General features: G+C 30.1%; 4 protein-coding genes across 4 annotated transcripts; 1 reads left to right on the top strand and 3 right to left on the bottom strand.

Annotated features, from left to right (window-relative positions):
* Positions 1 to 1,212: 1,212 nt before the first annotated feature.
* Positions 1,213 to 4,083, top strand: PGO_072050 (pre-mRNA splicing factor; the record flags this gene model as incomplete). Its single annotated transcript, XM_028687078.1, has 10 exons — positions 1,213 to 1,261; positions 1,502 to 1,626; positions 1,850 to 1,922; positions 2,176 to 2,263; positions 2,382 to 2,468; positions 2,678 to 2,971; positions 3,098 to 3,178; positions 3,410 to 3,509; positions 3,715 to 3,770; positions 4,008 to 4,083. 10 exons carry the CDS (start codon positions 1,213 to 1,215, stop codon positions 4,081 to 4,083), a joined length of 1,029 nt encoding a protein of 342 aa, XP_028542879.1.
* Positions 4,084 to 4,883: 800 nt separating this feature from the next.
* On the bottom strand, positions 4,884 to 7,142 carry PGO_072040 (glutamine synthetase; the record flags this gene model as incomplete). The annotated part of the gene is made up of 3 exons (XM_028687077.1): positions 4,884 to 4,982; positions 5,266 to 6,800; positions 7,139 to 7,142. The coding sequence occupies 3 exons, from the start codon at positions 7,140 to 7,142 to the stop codon at positions 4,884 to 4,886; spliced, it is 1,638 nt and encodes a 545-aa protein (XP_028542878.1).
* Positions 7,143 to 9,220: 2,078 nt separating this feature from the next.
* On the bottom strand, positions 9,221 to 10,471 carry PGO_072030 (phosphoglycerate kinase; the record flags this gene model as incomplete). Its single annotated transcript, XM_028687076.1, has 1 exon — positions 9,221 to 10,471. The coding sequence occupies one exon, from the start codon at positions 10,469 to 10,471 to the stop codon at positions 9,221 to 9,223; it is 1,251 nt and encodes a 416-aa protein (XP_028542877.1).
* A 1,684-nt stretch (positions 10,472 to 12,155) lies between these two features.
* PGO_072020 (para-aminobenzoic acid synthetase) lies at positions 12,156 to 15,752 on the bottom strand (the record flags this gene model as incomplete). Its single annotated transcript, XM_028687075.1, has 4 exons — positions 12,156 to 12,204; positions 12,501 to 12,601; positions 12,724 to 12,835; positions 13,060 to 15,752. 4 exons carry the CDS (start codon positions 15,750 to 15,752, stop codon positions 12,156 to 12,158), a joined length of 2,955 nt encoding a protein of 984 aa, XP_028542876.1.
* Positions 15,753 to 16,144: the final 392 nt, after the last annotated feature.

Below are 16,144 nucleotides of genomic sequence, written 5' to 3'. Positions count from 1 at the left end.
TACCAGTTTATGTCTTACCCCACGCGTAATAACTACAATTGTTTTTTCTTTTTTTTTTTTGTTTAAAAAAGGAGGTTGGCATGAAAATATTTTCACCTATATTTGAGGACTTGGGGGTTCCTGAGGGACAGGGGAACTACAAGTAATATAACATTTTACTCAACTTATTTATTCCATGGCACATTGCTATCTTACTAATAGCAACATCATTGTTACGCCTGAGCGGCTTAAAAGTTTTGTTATACAAAATATATACATGCCTTGTAAGAGCTAAATTGGGAATGAGAAAAATGGAAAAATTATTTCTCCCACTCCTCCCTCATCTTATAAGAAATCCTAAGCACAACAAACACGCTTATTTGAAATCAGAATGTTTTTATTTTTTTCTTCTTTTTTTCTTCTTTTGTTCTTCTTTTTTTCTTCCTTTTTTTCTCTTACATTTTTTTGTACCTTTATAATGACAAAACCTTTATCTGTTTTCCTTTTTCTGTTTTTCCTGTTCCATTTTGTTACATTTTACACTATGTTTCTTTAAACTGTGAGAGGAAAGCTACAATTTATATATATATAAAAAAAAAAAATAAATAAATAAAATAAAAATACACTACAATGTATTGCAAAGTTTGTATGATCACGATACATACTTAGATTTGGGGTACTATTGTCAAAGTTGAAAAGAACAAAAAAAAAAAAAAAAATAATAAAATAGTAAAGTAATAAAAAAATAAAGCAATAAAATAATAAAAGAAATTAAATAAATGAAGGGAAAAAAAAAAAAAAAAAAAAATGAACAGTTAGAGTAACACATAATAAAGAGCTAGTATACACTGTATGAAAAAATCGAATGAAAAAGTGGTATGTTATCATTAACTAATTTTATTCGTTTTTACTTTCTATTCTTAGAAGAATTATTTCTTATCACGGATAATTTGCACAATTTCTCGAACTTTTTTATTAACCGTTTCATACGATTTGAAAATAATACAAAAAAATAACTTCAATTCGTATTAACAAATTTGAAAAGGAAAACTGTCTAGAATTTTTAGCCGCTCCAAAACAAAATAAAACTTAAAACACTATAAAATTTTTGCACAATAGCATTAGCAAATTTGTTCCTTTAACTTTTTCCCTTTTTTTTTTTTTTGTTTTGTTTTGTCATTTTGAATAAGAATATGAGATATAAAATAAACATTAGAAAGAGTACAATTTATTATGGACTCACTTGATAGTATTATAAAGAAAAAGAAGGAAGAAATAAAAGGTTAGCGAGAGAAGCAGAACGACATACATGCTATGCACACATACAAATGCACACTTTGCGTATATGCATAAACATGTTTTCGAGTATCAGTTCCAACATTTGTGTATTTAAAACATAAGATACATACATGCTCGAATGAATGCAAAACAAAATAATTATTTTTTTTTTTTACCTTATTTTATTTTAATCCTATTACTTCTCTTCCCCAAAACTCATTATTCCATATTTCTCATAAGATAGAAATTAAGGGAAATAAGAGATGGCTCAAACAGTCAGATTTGGAGAGTAAGAAAAATACAGAAATACAAAAATTTTATGAAAATGAATATAAAAAGAAGAAAATAGAAGACTATGAAAGGTTAAAGGTAAAAAAAAAAAAAATAATAAACTATGTAAATGTATAATAAATGCTGAAACAGGACCTTTGTTTTACCCGAATGGGTGCCCTTTCCGATTTGTTTAATTGCATTGTACCTCGTTATGTCAGCTGGTCATATATTATATCACTCCACATTGTATCATGTTACATCATATCATGTTGTACAAGGCTACATATATATATATATATATTTTCCTCTCCCTCGCAAGAAATTGAATGAAGAACTAGATGCAAAACATAGGAAACAGAGCAAGGATATAGAGAATGAAGAAACCAACACAAGTAAAATATATATACATACGTTCGTGCATATATTTATATGAAATAATTATTTAATCACGCATTCATTTTTCATCATAACATTTACAACATCGACAAGTGTTTGATGTTTGTCCAAATGATGTATTAGGAAATGTTGCAAACGCGCAAAATAATACAATTACCTTGTTTCGTTAACCTTCAGTTCAATATATATATGTATGTATATATATATATATATTTTATATATATAACATTGATACTTTTTTACCTTAAGAAATAACACTAACGAATAAACAGATAATTGTTCTGTTGAGACAGCTTAAGGAACCAATTAGGCTCTTTGGAGAAACTGATTTGGAAAGGTACCTTAAAATAAAAGATATCAAAAATGTGTACCTGTCTATATGTGAGCACAATTTTTTTTCTGCACTAATTCTGCCAACCTTTAGTAAATTACCAATTTCTATCTTATCACTACAGATACAACAGACTGAAGGAGTTAAAAATAAACAAAAACGAGTTGAAAATTAATGTGCAAAATGTGTTTGGCGATGTTCTACGGGGCAGGTAATACATTTTACAAGCACGAGCAGATAAACATGCACATATACATGTATACATATACATATACATATACGTATGGAAGTATGTAGGCTCATACTTATATTCCTTTGTGCACATGGATAAATTCCATACAAGAAAAAGCTTTTTTGTATGTGGGTGTAGAAGGAATAAAATAAACATATCATTAATTTTTTTTTTTTTTTTTTTTTTAGATTAAAAGAAAATTCTCTAGATTTAATTGAGGATAATCTAGAAGAAGAAATCGAAAACACGAACTCGAAGAAGCCAGTAAAATTGAATGGATCAACAAATGAAAAACCAAGCGATGAAAAGGGCCAAAGAGTAGACAAAGAAAAGGTCATACAAGATTGGATTAAAAGCACAATGAAGGAATGGAATGAAGAAATTGAGAATAGTGATGATAGCAAAAAGAAAATAAAGCAAGCCACATATTTGCAAACGCACAAGGATTTAAAACCACTGGAAAAAAAGTTAAAACAAAAAAGGTAGGAATTGTTTAAATCGGTGGTGCAAATGTCGAAATGAGATTAATGAATATTGCTATGCCGGTATGGCACTTTATATATATATATATATATATTAACTTTTTATTTTTATTTTTTTCATTGCAGCCTGGAACCAGACGTGCTGGATAAAATATACAATATTGTTTCCCGTTGTCAAGAGAAGAACTTCAAAGCGGCTCATGATGCGTAAGGATAATGAAAGAGCACTAAAAGGGGGTTGACCCGAATGGGCAATTTTTGCCTTAGTTCACCACTCTGCATTTCGTCATATTTTATGTATCCACAATTTGGCGAAATCTGTATTTGTACATATATAAACATATATATATAGTCACATACACTTGCATGAAATGCATTATATATATATATATATATATATTTTTTTTTTTTTTTTTTTTTTTTTTTTTTTTTTTTTAGTTATATGATGCTCGCTATAGGAAATGCCGCTTGGCCAATGGGTGTTACGATGGTTGGAATTCACGAGCGTGCGGGTCGATCCAAAATTTTTTCATCCGAAGTAAGAAAATGGTACATGCAAACATTATGATATTGCATGTATGAATGTGCACCATGTGTGAATGTTTTTGCGAAAAAGGAAATTGCAAATTATTCACGTTTTTCATGTGGCATTAATGTTGTTCTATATTTTTTTTTTTGCCAGCACGTTTACATAAACCGACAAAAATTTGCATGTACCCATTGTTTTTCCCCTTGCTTCACAGGTTGCACACATCCTTAATGACGAAACTACAAGGAAATATATTCAAATGATCAAAAGGTAAAAAGTTCACGAATATGTCAAGAAACATACGTTTGCGCAATATGAATTAGTAAATGTCTATACAAACCAATGTTCTCTACATAAGGCATGCCCATAATAAATGCGGATGTGTAAAAGGGGTGTTGAGAGTTTTTCCTTTTTTTTTTTTGTGTGTATCCCATTTTTATTCTTTATTTTGATTTGCACTACTATATTCTGCTTTATTTTTCGTTTTTTTTTTTCTTTTTTTTTAAGGTTATTATCCTTTTGTCAACGGAAATATTGTACCAACCCATCAGAAGCAGTTAACTTGTCTACCATCCACATTTAATGTTTTGTTTTTTTTTCCCCAAATGTGGAAAACATTTTTAATTTTTTCGTGTATACCGTGTTACTTCAGATCATATCTTATTGCATTAAGCTTATACATATATATATATATATATATATATATATATATATATATATGCTATGTTCCCATATTATGGCACCTTTTTTTAAATTTTCAAAAAGACACAAAACAGTGATTTTATTTTTTATAAATTATATCTCCTTTCGCCTTTCGCAAATTTTTGTTTAAAAAAATATGTATATGTTTACTTACCAGTAGCAATAAAATTATCATAAAAAAAAAAAAAAAAAAAAAAAAAAAGGGAGAAAGATATATATATATAGGCAGATACATATATTTAGGAAGAGAAATAGGAAAAAAAAAAAAAAAAAAAAAAAAGAGTCAATATATAGTAATCAAGTATAGTAATCAAGTCGAACTTAATAAGAACTAAAAAGCTTTGGTACTGCATGGATATATAATGGTGGAAACGGATTGGGCATGCGCTTTCAAACAAAATCATAATGGAAATTACGTATTCCTATTCCATTGGTGTATGTACATATATATATATATATATATATGCCAACGTATGTAAAAACATTCACATATAACTTTTTAGTTTTCAAAAAAGTTATAATAAAAAAGGGAAAAAATAAAGATGCCAATTGTTTTTCGACAAAATGTAAAGCGTCTAAAAATGCCCATTATGTAACTGTGAAGCAAAGGTTGGGGATACATTTCGACACATACATATGTGTAATGTGAATACACATGCATAAACATTTTTCAACTCAAGTTTAGCAGCTGTAATACAAGTAGTAATCATAAGGTGTCACCTTTTTATTGTAGTCAGCTATTTCGTTTCTTTTAAATTTTATATATTCTTGTATCATTTCCTGCGTGGAGAAAAAAAAAAAAAAAAAAAAAAAGGAATAAAACATGAATGTAAAATTAGCTAGCGGTGTCAACAAAAGTGTCTTGGATTTCCTCTCATCTCCCCCCCCTCACCCCATGTACATGTTGTGAAAGATGGTATTCACAAATGTATAAACAAGTTTTGTATTTAGAAAGACAGGTGGCTGAATGTAGAAGCATCTGCTTCAATACATCGTGGGGGCAGGAAAAGGTGTGTATGTGTGTGTGCATGTTTTTTCCTGTTTCGATTTGTTCGGGTTTTACCTCAGTAAAGATATTATTCACTGTCAAAAATGCGTGATCTTTTTCTAATGCATCCAAACTTTCTTCTAGAGAAAAACATATGTTTTCTGGCTCTTTTGACTTAAAAAAATTGACAAATTGTTGATTGTTCTTTATATCATGTATAGAATCATAATTTTCCAAAGCGTGCGTACGGATTTGAAAATTACCTGAATTTTGGACGTAATTAGAAAATATACTAGATATATAAAAGTTACCATCTTTACTTTCAAGTGGCACTAGAGGTTGTTCCTTTGATTTGATTCCATCGTATCCAGCTAAAATTATAGATGCTAGAACTAAATGTGGTGAATTGACACAATCAGGTAATCTAAATTCAATCCTCTTTTCACAAGGCTTGTTATAATTAAGCATTGATAATCTAATAACGGCACTCCTCGATCCAAAGGTATAAAATAATTTCTGACATGTTTCAAATCCGGGTACTAATCTTTTATATGAATTCATAGTAGAGTTACAAAAGGCTTGTAAAGATTTTGCATGTTTAATAATTCCATTCATAAAATAAAAAGATTCTTTTGAGAAAAAAAAAGTTGACGGATCATCATTAAAGAAAATATTTTTATCATTTTTCCATAGAGAAATGTTACAATGTAATCCACTTCCATTATCATTTGCTAATGGTTTTGGCATAAATGTAGCGGTTCTGTTAAAAGTATGAACAGTGCTTTTAATTATCTGTTTTGTTATGAGTATATTATCAGCATTTCGAAGAGCATCAAAATATTTTAAAGATATTTCTTGCTGACTTGTTGAAACTTCATGATGATATTTCTGCACATTTATATTTAAATTATTTAAAATTCTGCATATTCGAATTTTAATAATGTTTGAAGTATCATATGGGTCCGTAGCAAAATATCCACATTTTTTTTTTATTTTTTTACTATCATCGTTTATTAAATCATTATTATTTTGTGTTGGAAAACGAGAATCATTTGATTCTGAATTATTTATCATATTATTATTATTTCTTGAACTTTTTGACAAATCATTTTTACAAGAAAAAGATTCTTTATCATATACTTTTAAATAACTATCATAATCATCTAAACCGAAATTCACTTTATCAAAAATGAAAAATTCAATTTCATTTCCTATATATATTTTGTCTGCTATATTTTCCTTCTTAATAAAATCACAAGTTTTCTTCAAAATACTTCGTGGACATTTGTAATAGTCAAATCCGTTATACCTCTTAATATCACACATTATGTTTAGTACATTTTTTCCATCACAGTTTTCAATGTAACATGTAGAAATATCGATCCTTAAATAAAAATCACTCACTTCTACATCTGAACATAATTTAATGGAGGATGCATCAAATGGAAAACCGTCTTCCAATTTAGACATGGAAATTTCATTAACATAGTAAAAGCATTTGAAAAGGGTTCCAAGGAGGTTGCTAATAATGCATGCTACTATTTCTATGTCATTTTGCTTGTCGTTTATAAAATCGAACAGCTCAGCTGTGCTTGAAAAGCAAATAGGTTCTTCATGGGCGAATTCCAGAAGTAAACAAGGGGTGGAGGTGGGGCCGATGGGGAGCGATGAAAATGGGGGAAACGTAGTGTGCGCGTGCAAATGGTGGGGAGAAAATTAAGTCCTCATCAAATTGTGCCAAGGTGCACCATGGGACCGTGAGGATAGTGTTCATGCACAGTTGTTACGCAAGAGGAGCTCGTGAAATCGAAAAAATACACATACATACATACATTCACACACACTAATGCTTGCAATATGTCACTTTTCAAAACATTCAGATGTATATTTTTTTTTTTTTTCCCATTAGCGTAGAAACTATAACTTGTTTATTCTCTTTCTAACTTACTCATTTTAAAAAAAAGCTAGCTAAGCTTTTCAATCCGAAAGTTCTCCCGTTTTTCCAAAATCCACTTATCTATCACTCTTTTCGGAAAATGTTATAAATCTACCTTGCACGCGAAACTTTTTTTTTTTTTGTTACCCTTTTTTTTGCTACCCTTTTTTTTTTGCTACCCTTTTTTTATGGCTAACCTCTTTTATGGTTAACCTCTTTTATTTCTATCTTTTTTTTTTTTTTTTTTTTTAAAACTAAAACGTTTAGGAGGAATGGAAATATATGAGATGGGTATCAGGGTTCATATGGTACACTATACTAGTAGGGAACAGCTCAGGAAAATATACATCAACTTTTAAAATATTGTAACTATTGTGAGAAAAAAGCATAAAATGAATTATTTAGCTTTTCACACTTGTTTGGGGGTTAATAAAAAGTTGGCATCATATTTTTGCTCATCCCCTTATCGTGTTAATATTAATGAGCTGATTTTTTTTTCTTTATATAAAATGTGACAATCTAAATGATGTTCAGAACACGCTTCTATAAGCATTTGTAAAATGTTCATACATAAAACAAACACTTATTTTTCAAGTAGTGCATATGGGGAAGACTCATTCAGTCGTATAAAATGTGAAAAACGCTTTATGTTAATTTATACCTGAGGGAAAAGGAGGAAGAAGGGAGAAGGAGCAGGGGCAAGCAGCACCACAATACAAATCAAGAAAATGAAGGAGTAAAAATGTTTTAAAAATTAAATCATCCTATTATTACCCATGTTTGGTGAGAAAACTGTGTTAATAAAATTCAGAAAAGCCAGGAGAAAAAAAATATTTACATATATATGTACATATATACATATATATATACGTATCTTCATTTTGCCAACTTTTCCGTAAAGCATACAAAGATCTTGTAACGTGGAGCCAGCCCCCCTCTCCTATCCTCCCTCTTACTCACCCCGGAGGCAAATTAAGGAATACGAAAATTATAATACTTGTAAATTTTATTTTTATTTTTACTTTTTTTTTTTTTTTTTTTTTTTTTACAAATGCATATACATTTTCAAATTTGTTATATATAGTATATATACACAAATAAAAATATTCCTCATTTGTGTATGAAAGCAAAGTGGCATGAAATATAAAGTCTTTTACGGGAGTGAAAAGATTATATATTTACTTCATGTGCACATTCCCCCATCATGTTTAATGCTGACATATTTCTTTTTATCTTCTTTTATGACATGACACCTGTCTGATTACCCTAAATTCCATATCCTAATTGTTGACCAAAATTGGGTACAGGGAAACATTCTAATATTAGTTAACGCACTGTATATTAATGTGAAAAAAGACTAGGGTGAGGGGTGGGAAAAAAAAAAAAAAAATTATATATGGGGTTATAATAACATTGGTAAGGGGGTATGATCTAGATGGTAGTTGCATGGCATTGTTGGGTTACATAATATCATTTCGAAAATGACAAGTTAAGAAATTTATATTTTTCTTTTTCCCTCATGCATTTGTTCGTTCAATGATTTTTTTTTTTATCAACAAATATGGGTATCATTTCAACAGCACTGCAATTTATAAACGATTGTATATGATAACACACAAATGTATTTCTGTCACACCTCTTAAGGTATATATATATATATATACGTTTACACATATCATGACTTTCGTTTCATACATCACAGTTTCAAAAGTGCAAAAGGGATCATATAATATGTGCATTTGATTTGTTCATAAAAGTAATAAAAAAAAAAAAAAAAGGGTAAGCACTTACAAGGACTTAATGAGGAAAAAATCATTCAATGTGCAATATGCTATGTTCAATAAGCCATATTCAATTCAATATGCCATGATCAAAGTTCAACTTTTTTTTTTTTTTTTTTTTTTTTTTGCATTGAGGAAAAAGTTGGTGCATCGTTCATATACAAGCCAAGTTTCATGACACATGTGCATATGTAAAGGAATGAAGGAATGTAACGTGTGCGTGGCACTCGATTTAGTAAACAAATTATCTACATACACACAGACACAAGTGGGGAGTAATAAAATCATATAGCACAGTCCTTGGAATGTCATTCTACTTGTTGGATAAAGCCAAAACTCCTGGAAGTTCTTTTCCCTCAAGCAATTCAAGAGAAGCACCTCCACCAGTAGAAACGTGACTAATTTCATTTTTCTTTTGCTGTTGTTCAACTAACGAAGCTGTGTCTCCACCTCCAACAATAGTAATTGCTCCATTTTTGGTAGCTTCAATAACTAATTTTAAACATTCTATACTGCCTTTAGCAAAATTTGGCATTTCAAAAACACCTTGTGGGCCATTCCAAATAATCGTTTTTGAGTTCAATATTACATCTTTATAATTTTCAATACTTTTAGGACCTGCATCTAAGCCCATCCAATGATCTTCAATACCTTCTTCTTCAGTTACAATTTTGGTGTTAGCATTATTATCAAATTTGTCTGCAATTTTAAAATCAACTGGTAGATATATTTCTACATTTTTAGCTTTTGCTTTTTCCATAATTTCATTTACTATTTTACTTCCTGCTTCATCAAATAATGAATCACCAATTTTCATATTATTCAATACATACTTAAATGTGTATGCCATACCACCACCAATAATCATTTTGTCAACCTTGTCAAGTAAATTTTTTATTAATTGAATTTTATCTGATACTTTAGCACCACCTAAAATAGCTAGTAATGGTCTCTGTGGATTTTCTAAAGCTTTACTGAAATATTCTAATTCTTTTTTCATTAAAAATCCAGATGCTTTAACATTCAATTTGACTCCAACCATACTACTATGGGCTCGATGTGCAGTACCAAATGCATCGTTAATAAATATATCTCCTAATTTTGTTAATGCATTTTGAAATGAATCAATGTTTTCTTTGCTTGCTTTTATTTTATTTCCGTTTGCATCTATTCCTTTTCCTTCTTCTTCAATATGAAATCTTAGATTTTCCAATAAAATAACTGAATTTTCTTTCGCATTATTTATTTCCTTTTCTATTTCTTCTCCTACACAGTCATTTAAAAATAACACATCTTCTCCTAGCAATGTTTTCAATGTATCTGCAACAGGTTTTAATGTATACTTTGGATTCTTCAATCCATCTGGTCTTCCACAATGTGAAATTAATATAATTTTAGATGCCCCCTCCTTTTTCAAATAATTTATAGTTGGTAAAGTTGCAGTGATTCTATTCTTATCTTTTATGGTTCCATTCTCAATGGGGACGTTGAAGTCTACTCTCACCAGAACCTTTTTTCCCTTGATGTCCTTTAAGTCTGTGATGCTTAGCTTATTTCCTAACATCTTTTTCGACCTGTCATATGTGGGGAAGTGGTGATACGTGGTGAGATATGGTATAACGTGTTTACAACTGTTTTGAAATATTTAGACGTTTTTAGAAGTACTGTGATGCAAAAGTAGGGGAGCAGAATACAAATTCAAAGTATCTATTATATGTTGGGATGGCCATATATATACAATTTCAACTTTTGCTTTGTTCCTTCTACCCTCTCTCTACGTGTGTATATTCATAGTGCTAATAACGCGCACGAGGTATTGCATGCAAAAAAAAAAAAATAAATAAAAATTGAAAAAAAAGTTCCACTATATGACCAGAAAAAGATTGTAACCAACTCTCTTCCCCTTCTTCTAATACACTCACATCACATGTAAAAAAGTGTTCATTTCTTACTTTTAAGTTAACTTTTTCCTTTGTAGGATATATTAATATATTTGAATATATGGTGTGTTAAAAAAAAAAAAAAAAAAAAAAAGGTAAAAGCTATTTAAGAAAAAAACTGTATTTTTCTTCTTAATGAATTATATTCCTGTAAACTTTGTGTGTTATTGAAAAATATGTTTTTTGATAATGTATACCTTGTATATATATCGTGAAAAAAATAAATCATATATTTTTTTTTATTGTGAAATTAAAATTACAGAATGTTATTTAAATATGTTTGCTCGTTTTTTTTCTTTTTTTCTTTCCCTCATGGATATATAGAAGTGATGTTTACACAGCGTTAGTACGGGTGCTGTTTTGAAAGGAGAGTACAATTTGGAATGGATTACTATTTTAAAAGGAGAGTACTATTTGGAATGGATTACTATTTTGAAAGGATCGCTATTTTTTTTTTTTTTTTTTTTATCACTCCCATAAATGTAGACACTTAGCTTACGCTGCCATGTAAAAGAAACAAAAAAAAATGAAAATAAATATGCAAACTTTGGTGTACACATGTATGATAAAATATTTCTCTCTTTCTGGTGGTCGTAAATCCAAAAAAAAAAAAAAAAAAAAGTGACACATTTATGTAGCAATTTATCCTATCTACAATTCTGTAAATATAATCCCCTCGCGTCCCCAACTTGTGCTTAGGTATCTCTTCTATGAACGTTTAACTAAATAATGAGTATATATATATATATATGTACATATATTTATTGATGAGGAAGCAACGAAAACAAGTTTGCGCGTTTCACATTAAGATATGTATACAATTTAAAATCCGTACATTTGTATAAAACATGTAATCATCCAAAAGAAATAGAGTGAATGAGATTGTCACCATATGGATCTTTAACCATGATTTTAATGTTTTTTTTTTTTGGCAAAAAAAAAAAAAAAAAAAATGATATCTATTTTGATTGTACATAAGCAGAGTGAAAGAGGGGGAGAGAATTCTCACATGCTATATATATAGCATGTGCATATTTGAATATATATCTACACGACTTTTGTGTGAGAGTAAAATTCAAAATATTCCAAATAAACCCTCACCTACACACATCCATCCCTTATACCACATATGAAAGATGAGAGATAATTGAAAAAATATTGAAACGTTAAAAGTTTTCATTTTTTTTTTTTTTTTTTTCTCCATTTTGTTATTGTAACTACTGGTCTTCAAATCGCATGGGGAAAAAAAAAAAAAAAAAAAAAAAAAAAAAAAAAAAAATATATATATATTTATAAAAAACCAAATGACTAATATTTGTATTCCACTTGTACATTATGATGTTCCAACAAATAGGAGCTATAAGTGTAAAATAAAATACACAGTGGGATGGGGAAAGAAATAAAAATGTGAATATATATATTTACGTTTAAATGTATGAACGGATGTCTGTGTACATGTATGTGTATGTTTTCTTGCCCATTCAAGTGGACATATGTTTAATCTGCTTTCGAATACAGAAAACGTGGATGTAAAGAGGAACCCATATACATTTTCACAAAAAAAAGAACGCAATTTTTTTAAAACACCATTTTTTACACGTATAAATACACACTATAAAGAAAAAAAAAAAAAAAAAAAAAAAAAAAACATACCAAATAGGCCGTGCCACGCTCATAAATTTAAGAAGCATTTCTTCATACTCTTCCGTCTCATCACTCTTAATTGTAACAGCACCACCTGCTCCTACAAAGATCTGATGGAAAAAAAAAAAAAAAAAGGAGAAATAAAATGAAGACGTAAATTGATCGTTCAGTAAGGCATATTTTACGGTAAAAAAAAAAAAAAAAATATATCGCACTTTTCTATGCCCCATACTGTACTATTTTTTATTATGGCCGTCCTTATAACTATGTTAAGAATGAAATTTCCCTGGACAGAGATGAACCCAATAGATCCAGAGTAAACACCCCGAGGGATCTTTTCAATGCTGCACAATGTTGAGGACACACAAAAGGTTTCGTGAAAAAGGTTGGTGTAAAGGGATGCTGGGGGTAAGAGAGATGGATGCATGCAAACACATTCATGGTAGTAACATACGACGATGAATTTACACACGTTCATGTGATGAAGAAATTTGTGTATATATACATATATATATATATATATATATTTGCACACATTTCCTCATGTGTGTACGTATTTATTCCATACTCTTGCAGAATCGAGATGGATATAGGTTTCGGTGCCCCTGTCATGGAACCACCTGGAAAGATATTTAGAATTGCATGGGCAAAAGTTTTATGAGGTTTTATTTTACCGCATATTTGAGACACCATTTGGTGTAAATATGTGTATGTTTCTATGTGAAACAATTTCTTCACTTGAACAGTATCCATTTGGCACATTCTGTTGAAGTCATTTGTTGTCAAATCTACAATCATCAAATTTTCAGCTCTTTCCTTTTTATTATTCAAGAGGTGTTCTTTAAATTGTATATCTTCTTCTTTCGTCTTTCCCCTCTTTATTGTACCCTTAATTGGTTTACTAAACAGAATTTCATCTTTATTTTTTCTAAGAAATTCTTCTGGACTAAAACACATTATTGTGAATTTTAAATCTTCATCTATCGATGTTAGCATACTAACAGTTGAGATTGATTGAATATTTATTTTACGATGATAGTGTATGAAACAACTGTAGGAGACCTTATTGATGTTTCTTACATACATATACATATTTAACAAATCAAGGGGGGTGGAATCACTATCTGATATGAAATAATGACCACGAAAATTCGTTGTCAAGCAGAGTTCATATGAAGAACCCTTCTCAATGTATTCTTTACATTTTTTTACATTTTCTATATATTCCAATTTCCTTACAACAGGGGTGAAAATTATTTTGTTCTTATTGCATTTATCTATTTTCGACAAATGTTCAAGTGGTAAAATTGGTTTTTCTATTTCACCATACGTTGGAGATATTTGGTTGTCTCTACTACAATATGATGACATTTTGACGATTTGCACAATTGTATGAATAGTCTCGTAATTCCATTTTGCATTATACAGTAGGATATCTTCCACATCTGGACTACTGCGATCACTGTCAAATGGACAGTGCATACATGAGGAGTTTGTTCTGCTAGAGAAATTTCCAATTGTAGGGTTAGGAATTGTCTTTTCCGGCTCGAGAGAAATTAAATATATGCACTTCTTAACAAAATCAAATGTGATAAAATTTTGGGGGAAGATAAAAACACATATTGGAGTTGTATTTTTTTCATCACATTTGATATACTTCTTCCATTTATTGTTATATAAATTTTTCATAGTCTCATATTTATATTCATATGTGAAGAAACCAAAGTATCCCAACAAACAAGAGTCCTTATGCATTATAAATTCGTCATCTTCCACTATACCTTTTGATACGTATCGTTCATAAGAAGGATCAGCACCTCTGTGTGCAACTTCTCCTACACCACTGTTATATTTCACCATGTTAATACCCCGTTCTATCATCCTAGAATTAGAATGTGCATTATTAGCTTTCTTATTACTAAAAATGACATCACGTTCTGTCAAATTTTTTTCTTCATGGAGAAAAATATTTTCTATTTTTATTTCCTCCAAATGGATATTATAGTTATTTTTAAAATCGTTTATCCTGTCTTGTAAATGATAAACGAGACAATTATTTGCATCTTCACTAAAATAGCTAATTTTATACAATTTGTCATTTTGAGCTTTTCTCAAATGAACAATTGTTCCGTTAATATGATCCGTTCCCTCATCCTCGGAATAATAGTACTCTATCATTTCGCTTAATTGCCCTTTGCTATTTCCCATATAAGAAAACCTTGAATTGTTTAAAGCATCATTCCGTTCGTCCCTGTTCTCATCCGCTTCATGGTCATGCCCAGAGGTAGAAGCAGGAGAGGCAGTGGCAGGAGAGGCAGTAGCAAAAGAAGCAGTAGAAGAGCCACTGTTTTGACCCCACTTTGAATCTCCTTGCACTGATGTATATAAAACTTCGTTGTTGCTATCTAACCAAAAAGACACATCTTTTTCGTTATAAGAAACAGTTTTAAAAATGTCCTGTGCACATTTACACAAATTTGGCACTCCTGAAATTTTCACAACTTTAATTTTCCACTTTTTCTTACTGTGTTCATTTCTGCTTTGGGCTCCTTTTATCTCTACCTGAATATATTGATTCCATAAATCACATTCCCTGTAGTTGACATTGACAGGTTTTCCCCCATACTTGTGACTCTTTAAGGTAATATTTTTAAAATTCTCGAAAAAAGTTGTGCTGAATTCACTTTCGATGGATTCTGGATGATATTGGACAGTATAGTATGGCAAATGTTTGTGTTGTATGCCCATAACTATATATTCATTTACACAAATGGAGTAACATGTTATTAGGAAAGCATTACTTATCTTTTTACTCACTTTTAAGGAATTATAACATGTTGCTTTGAATCCATCATTTATATTCTTAAACAAATCGCTAACTATATTTCCATATTTACATATATTAATTATATTAGTATCCCCATGAAACATGTTTTTCACCTTTTTTATTTTGCATCCATAGATGTAACATATTAGCTGATGCCCATAACATATTCCCAATATAGGAATATCAATCTTCCTCTTTAGCAAATCTACAATGAAATCACCAGGATTTCCATTCGTTTCGGGATTTCCATATGCTGGAGATAACACTACATTGTCCACTTTGTCATAATACCTTTTCATAAATTCCTCAAAAGACACTTCTCCTGGGTGCACTATTATGGGCTCTGCCTTGTTCACCTTGCGTAAGTAGTGGATGATGTTGTAGGAGTACGAGTCAAAGAAATCGACAAAAAGACTCACAACACGTGTTTTCATGTTTTGGAAGTAGAGGTCATGTAGAAAGTTGACATAAGCACAGTGTTGCTGCAGGTTAGCTTAGATGTGGTATAAGAAGTAGGGATCTCCATTGCAGGGAAATTCGTTTTTTTTTTTCATTTATGTTATCGAATAATGGATGAGAGTGCCAAGTGCGAGAAAACATGATCAATGAGTTAACCCGGTAAAAAGAAAGCGGGAACAAGGCAGACATATATCACTTTAGAAAAGAGGGTTTTTTCATTTCTCATGAAAGAAACATTTGATATATCCACAAAAAAAGGTGTACTTTTTATATTCCCTCAAAAAGGTACGCACTAGTGCGAACCTTGTATAGTCATATATTTTCTAACTTTATTAAAAAGCATAGCAAAGTAAAATTGTATGTACAC

Source organism: Plasmodium gonderi (genome assembly GCF_002157705.1).
Source record: "Plasmodium gonderi DNA, contig: Chr07, whole genome shotgun sequence".
Lineage (NCBI taxonomy): Eukaryota > Apicomplexa > Aconoidasida > Haemosporida > Plasmodiidae > Plasmodium > Plasmodium gonderi.
Note: the sequence above shows the minus strand (reverse complement) of the source record. Positions and strands in the feature narration are given on the sequence as shown.